Source organism: Cyprinodon tularosa, unplaced genomic scaffold (genome assembly GCF_016077235.1).
Source record: "Cyprinodon tularosa strain WSP-4 unplaced genomic scaffold, ASM1607723v1 ctg323, whole genome shotgun sequence".
Lineage (NCBI taxonomy): Eukaryota > Metazoa > Chordata > Actinopteri > Cyprinodontiformes > Cyprinodontidae > Cyprinodon > Cyprinodon tularosa.
This window is the reverse complement of record NW_024039034.1, coordinates 905,608-912,873: the sequence shown is the minus strand read 5'-3', so window position 1 is coordinate 912,873 and position 7,266 is coordinate 905,608. Positions and strand designations below refer to the sequence as shown.

General features: G+C 36.7%; 1 protein-coding gene across 2 annotated transcripts; it reads right to left on the bottom strand.

The window, feature by feature from the left end:
- fkbp6 (FKBP prolyl isomerase 6) lies at positions 1–5,610 on the bottom strand. Of its 2 annotated transcripts, XM_038293234.1 has the most exons (10): positions 5,577–5,610; positions 5,364–5,430; positions 4,402–4,519; positions 4,227–4,316; positions 3,946–4,148; positions 3,553–3,672; positions 3,271–3,468; positions 2,991–3,100; positions 2,768–2,865; positions 1–299 (listed from the first exon to the last, which is right to left on the bottom strand). In XM_038293234.1, the coding sequence occupies exons 2-9, from the start codon at positions 5,421–5,423 to the stop codon at positions 2,784–2,786; spliced, it is 981 nt and encodes a 326-aa protein (XP_038149162.1). In that variant the 5' UTR covers positions 5,424–5,430; positions 5,577–5,610; the 3' UTR covers positions 1–299; positions 2,768–2,783. The 2 variants fall into 2 exon arrangements, 1 of the variants encoding a protein (XP_038149162.1); XR_005281500.1 differs by lacking the exon at positions 5,577–5,610 and having other exon boundaries at positions 2,734–2,865; positions 5,364–5,526.
- Positions 5,611–7,266: the final 1,656 nt, after the last annotated feature.

The following is a 7,266-nucleotide window of genomic DNA, read 5'->3' as shown; positions in this document are numbered from 1 at the left end:
TTGTCTTGCTTAAATTTATTTTTTAGAGACCTGAATTACATTCCTTAATTAGCATTTCAAGAACTGAAAATGAAATCTGAGTATTTCCCTTAAAAGGAAGAACGATGAGAACCCTCAGGTGTGATTTGAGAACAGATAAAGAGAGATTAACTTTTTTTTTTTTTAACAGAAGTACAAACAAGAATTTAAAGCAAAGATCAGAAAGATCAAAGCATAACAAGCGGGAAATGAATAGAAACAACTTTCACTGGTGGAAGATAGGGGCAGTAGGCAAGGACCAAGATGTCAAATCTTGAGACCTGCAAAGGGAAAAAAAAAAGTATCAAAGTCATTTCCTTTAAATGCTCACATGATGCATGTTTTTAGTCAAAAGAGCCAAAATAATGAGTCTAAAATGGAAATGGAAACCATGAAAATTTTGGGAATCTGTGCTTTCAAACCAAGTTAGAAGGAAAAAGTTACAACTGTTTTAGAATAACTAAAATGTTTACAGTATATTCTAATAAAACTTCACCTTTAAAACCAAAATCCTTTAACATTAAAGCACACACACTCTCATTGGAGTTTAAAGATTTCTACAACATATTTCCAGTTTAATCAGAGAAGAAGGTGCAAAAGCATGAAACTTCCTCTAATAAAAACAATCCTACTTCTATCATCCGGTAACTGAGAACTGTTCTGATTGGCATCACGTCTTGCATCGTGATGCCCGTTTAGAAATAAAACTGGATAACTGTGACAAAAGCTAAAACAAATTCTATTATTGTTCAGTAAACAAGTTTTCCAAAGTCCGCTTCAGGCATTTGTCCAGCAACAACAAATGTTCAGAACCCCAACTTTTCTCATTCGGTAGTTTGTAAATATATTGACACTTTTAATCCCATTGAAAACCAAATATAATTTATATAGATTTTATGATTTAATAGGTCAACTAGAAATGTACATAAATATATTAGATAAAGTTAGGAAGAAAAAAACAATACATTTACCTATAACCACAATTTTACATAGAAAATTAAGCAAAAACCATAAAAAAAAATGACAACTAAAACAAGACTACCATGTTTGCTGGCGACCACTTAGATACAAATGGAAAAAAGGTATATGTATAAATCTTTGTATGTTTATATCTATAATAATTTAAGTTTTAGGGTAAACTGGAGTTTTATAGGTAAAATGATGCTGTTAACAGATCAGACGGAGCTGGGAAATGTAAATACACAGCAGGAAGGACATCGGATCTATGTCAGGATGGTAAGTCTGACCCCTTTCAAGCACACTGCAACTTATTTGGTTTTAAGAAAGATAAAAAATAACTAGATTCAGAAAAACAAGGTAATCTATCTTGTTTTAAGAGTTATATCAAGTCTCTGACACTATCATCTTTATTTAAGAAATCATTTTGTGTAAAGTTATCTGCCGCATAAACAGATAACTTCACTTACTTTGAGTACCGTATTTTCTGGATTATAAGTCGCTCGCGGGTATAAGTTGTAGCAGCCATAAAATGCATAATAAAGAAGGAAAAGACATATATAAGTCGCACTGGAGTATAAGTTGATTTTTGGGGGACATTTATTGGATAAAATCCAACACCAAGAACAGACATGTCATCTTGAAAGGTAATTTAAAATAGAAATAGAAGAGAGACAACAACAGGCTGAATAATGTACGGTATGCTAACCTTACATGACACATAAACAACGAACTGGGACGTGCCTGGTATGTTCACATAAAATATTAAGAGTTATTCTGATAACTATAGAATAAATAACATGCCAAGACGTTTATCAAACATTTCATGTCACTACAAATTACTAAATCCAATCAAATCTTCATCCTCTGTGTCACTTTAAAACAACTCCTCTAACTCCGAACTTTCTTTCTGCTACTCGATTGCCGCTTTCTGCTTCATATTTTTCTACTTGCAGCTTTTAATCTGCAGAATGTGATTTTCTTTTCTGTGCCATTTTTATTAAGCGCCTAATGTCAATGTTGAAATTATGAATACAGGCCTAGAGCGCCCTCTTGCCGTTTAGTGTGAAAATAACACGCAAAATGATACAATAATGCGTTAATATTTTCAGATATAAGTCGCTGCATAAGTCCGTATAAGTTGCACCCCTGGCCAAACTATGAAAAAAACCGTGACTTATAGTTTGATAAATACCGTCCAATATCCTCTAATTTGGGGTTTTTCTTTTTTCTTGTATTTAGATACCAACATTTTGCAGCGTGCTCAGTCACGATATAAAAATGCTGTTATACACCCCTGTCTTTTATGATAGAAACAAAAGAGTATTTAGTAGCGAATAATGTGCGGGTATGGAATTTGTTGTGCAGATGTATTTCTGTGATTGACATTAGAAATCTTAGATCCAGTGTTAAATCTGGTGGATTGTTGCATGTGTCCATCTCTTCGACATGTTCTCTATTTTGCATGTAGGCAAAATATCTAATCTCTCTCTCTCTTTTTTCTTTTCTTTAATAAAGTCTATATCTGTGGAATGGGACAAATAGTTTTTTGTGTCAAAAGATTCTCCTAACTAAGCCGTGGGTCTGCATTGAAGCAAGCTGCCCCTCAGTTTCTCTCAACAGCCATGTCTACGAATTGTGAGAAGTACCATTTTGTAACCGACTTCTCTGCATATCGGAGTGACAAATTGTAACAATGTTCAGGGGGTTACGGATGCTTTCCAAAGGGACATGTGTAAACATTATTTCAGTTTTCACCTTTCAAAGCGGAAAGACAAACAGGATTCCTCACCACAATCAGAGGTTGGTTAAGTCTGTACTGGGCTCCTTAGCTTACTAAACATCTTCAAGCACATGTCTTTTTCTTTATCCAAGCTGTCTTTAAAGGCCCTGAATAAAAGAAAAAAAAAAAAAAGACAAAGATGTCCTGTAAGGTTTTAGTTTTAGGCTATCAGATGAACTAACCAGACAAAATTACTGAAAGCAATGGGAGCTCTAAAAGGATAGCAGCTTACAACGCTACTTTCTTCAGAAGGTTGTTGATGTTGCTGTCTAACGGCTTTTTGGACTGAGCAGCCATGAGGCAATCCTGAGCGCTCTCGTACTCACCCAGCTCATAGTAGGCCTATAAGACAGCAATCAAAACCAAACAAGCAGTTAATAACTAAACGCTCACATGGATATGCTCTAAAGTTAAGACTAAATCTTCTTGAAGCATGGCTCTATACAACAGATTTATCTCCCATATTCCAGTGAATATGAGCAGTTTCTTTTCAAGCTGAGCTGCAGTCTGACCTGTCCGCATCGGAAGAGAGCCTTTGTGTTGGCAGAGTCTATTTCCAAGGCCTTCTTTCCATATTTGAGGGCTTTTTGGGGACTCTCCAGACGAAGTTCTGTGAAAGAAAGGTTCAGATAGAGTGGAAGCAGGGCCACGTTCATCTTCTCCGTTTCCAGCTCACTTTGCTCGTTCTTATTTCTCAGAAGAGTTACTGCCTGTTGGAAAGGGAGGGCACTAATAAGCCAGGCATTTTACCTAATTATGGGGCACTGACTGAAATAAGGGAGTCTTTACAGCACCTGTTTATAGCGATCCTTGGCGTGGCCATATCGGCTTTGGTTGAAGCAGCGGTTCCCAAAGCTGCGGAGTGTGTTAATGACTTCAAAAAGAGTGGCCAGAGGGACACTGTTCTGCTCCTCCTGAGGACAAAAGCAGAAAGATGTAGAATAATAGTTTAAACATGTTAAAAATAAAAAGGGATTAATTTTTCTGCACATCTTTAATCCCAAAACAAATACTGCCATTTATTTTTGGGGAATTTCTATGAGGACTACTACAAAATCAGGTTTATAATCTAAATCTTGAAAAATAAGAGTAGACAAAATCTTTTACTTTTAAAAACTGTACAGATAACTTGAATTTAAATGAGAAAAAAAATGCGTCATGCATAGAATGTTGTAATGAAATCCCACCGGACTCATGCTAATAAACTCATCCACTTGACCCGAATCGAGGTAGTCCACAATTTGAACCTCATACAGAACTGTAGCGGCAGCTGGGATGAGAGGAGGACAGCCCATTTCTCCATACGCGTACTGAGGGTCGAACAGGAACCGGGAGAACTCTCCTTTCTTCATGGTCAACAACCCCAGTTCCAGTCCGGCCAGCGTCACATCTGGAAACTAAGGTTTGTAAGAAAACGTGCATGCTAGGAAATAAAACTATATATTCCTTTAATAAGCTAAACTCATACCCCTTCCCAACTTCATCATCGGCGGATACTTCAGGTGAGCGGTGCTTTCAAAAGGGTGACTAGAATACTCCAAATATCCGGAGTAATACACTGAAAGGCAATACAATATGATAAACACCAGCTAATAAATAAGGAACAAATCCCATAAGACTTTAATTTTTCCTCCTGTAGATACTTATAACTGATGCATTTAGGGGCACAGGTGGACCCTCTCCAGACCGGACCACCTCCTTCAGGATCCCTCCATCTCCCAAGATGTCATACATGTGTAGACCAAGCTGCTCAAAAGGACTCTACGAAATAGAAAGGGACAGATAAGATGTCTAAAACACAATCCAGATTCATTTGGACTTTCAAAATAAAGCTAACAGACACTCTAAATAATAAAATTGCAGTCTTGTTGACTTTGTAGAAGACTAGGGTAGGGTTTCATACTGGTCCTACACCAGTGATGGGGAATATTTACACATAAAAAGGGAATGATGCTTGCTTTATCATTTCAAGCTCATATTTATCTTATTCTTATTTACTTTTAATAAACAGTTTACACTTACTTGATTCTAACTAAATGAAAAACTGATGCTTTCTGGACTTGACCTAAAGTAATAAAACCCTTAAGTAATGATCAACTCGATCTGCCATTAGCAAATATTACTAATCTCTATTTCATTACTATCTGAGTAGTTTTTTTCCATCCCCAGCTTGAGAAAATGCTAAAATAGAAAGGAAAATCCTCAACAGATACTAGGAACAATATTGAAATAAGAAGGTAGAAAAATACAAAGCTTTATCGTTTAACATAATTTCTTTGGTGCATAAAACATTAATATTACGAGTTTTTCCAGCAATCCATTAAAAATATGTAAGCTCCTCATTTAAAGCGAAGCTTAATTTGTCAGAATTTGCTTTGAAGGTTTGATTTTAGCATTAATGCTAACTTTAGCGACAACCGGCGCCATATTTGCAGTTACTAAAGAAGAATCGGACAAAGTAGAGTTGCTCACAGAGAGCATAACCGAGTAATGTTAACATAAAGTAAGATAAATAAGTTGCATTGTATTGGTAGGAGACATTTCTCTAACATAAAGGCCACATTTGATGTCACGGGGAGCTAATTAGCCCAACTTGTTGACCTACCAGTGTGCTAGTCGTCGTTAGCCGCATCCCCATGCCTGTTATTAGCCCGTTTCTTGACATTTGGCTGCTGTAACAAAAAAACAAACACCTTCGGACTTAACCGGAGAATGTAAAATAATATTACACAAGATATAGAGAAGAATGTTATATTTTTGGTAGCTATTTTTACACGTTCAAGTTGAGGTAATTTGTTTAATATCTCTAGGTTCCTACCAAAGACATTAATACTGGTTCTTCTTCCTGTTTAATGATCAACCACCTTAATGAGATGCAGGATATATACTTTTTCAATACTTTTTACTTGTTTAAAAAATATATACATAAAACAATTAATATTGATGCTAAAAAGTTCATATGTTTCAAAACAGATGATTCAATTTCTTATTTCAATGGCTTTAAAATCAGAATATGTAAAAAAAAAAAAAAGAAAAAAAAAAAGAAAGAAAGAATGCAATAAATCTTGGAAAAAAAATCAAAAAGAAATACAGAAAGAAATAAAGATGTAAATAAATAAATACACAGATAACTTAATAAATAGATCAAAGTAATACACATATGAATGTACAGGTGCTGGTCATAAAATTAGAATATCATGAAAAAGTAGATTGATTTCAGTAATTCCATTTAAAAAGTGAAACTTGTATATTATATTCATACATTACATACAAACTCATATATTTCAGATGTTTATTTTGTTTAATTTTGATGATTACAAATGACAACAAATGAAAATCTCAAATTCATCATATCAGAAAATTAGAATATTACTGAAGACCAATAAAAACAAAGGATTTATAGAAATGTTGGCCAACTGAAAAGTATGAACATGAAAAGTATGAGCATGTACAGCACTCAGTATTTAGTTGGGCCTCCTTTGGCCTGTATTACTGCAGCAATGCGGCGTGGCATGGAGTCGATCAGTCTGTGGCACTGCTCAGGTGTTATGATAGCCCAGGTTGCTCTAATAGTGGCTTTTAGCTCTTCTGAATTGTTGGGTCTGGTGTATTGCATCTTCTTCTTCACAATACCCCATAGATTTTCTATGGGGTTAAGGTCAGGAGAGTTTGCTGGCCAATTAAGAACAGGGATACCATGGTCCTTCAACCAGGTACTGGTAGCTTTGGCACTGTGTGCCGGTGCCAAGTCCTGTTGGAAAATGAAATCTGCATCTCCAAAAAGTTGGTCAGCTGCAGGAAGCATGAAGTGCTCTAAAACTTCCTGGTATGTGGCTGCGTTGACCCTGGACCTCAGAAAACACAATGGACCAACACCAGCAGATGACATGGCACCCCAAACCATCACTGACTGTGGAAACTTTACACTGGACTTCAAGCAACGTGGATGAAGTGCCTCTCTTCTTTTCCTCCAGACTCTGGGACCTTGATTTCCAAAGGAAATGCAAAATTTACTTTCATCAGAGAACATGACTTTGGACCACTCACCAGCAGTCCAGTCCTGTTTCTCTTTAGCCCAGGCAAGACGCTTCTGACGCTGTCTGTGGTTCAAGAGTGGCTTGACACAAGGAATGCGACAGCAGAAACCCATGTCTTTCATACGTCTGTGTGTGGTGGTTCTTGAAGCACTCACTCCAGCTGCAGTCCACTCTTTGTGAATCTCCCCCACATTTTTGAATGGGTTTTGTTTCACAATCCTCTCCAGGGTGCGGTTATCTCTCTTGCTTGTACACTTTTTTCGACCACATCTTTTCCTTCCCTTCGCCTCTCTATTAATGTGCTTGGACACTGAGCTCTGTGAACAGCCAGCCTCTTTAGCGATGACCTTTTGTGTCTTGCCCTCCTTGTGCAAGGTGTCGATGGTCGTCTTTTGGACAACTGTCAAGTCAGCAGTCTTCCCCATGATTGTGTAGCCTATAGAACTAGACTGAAAGACCATTTAAAGGCTT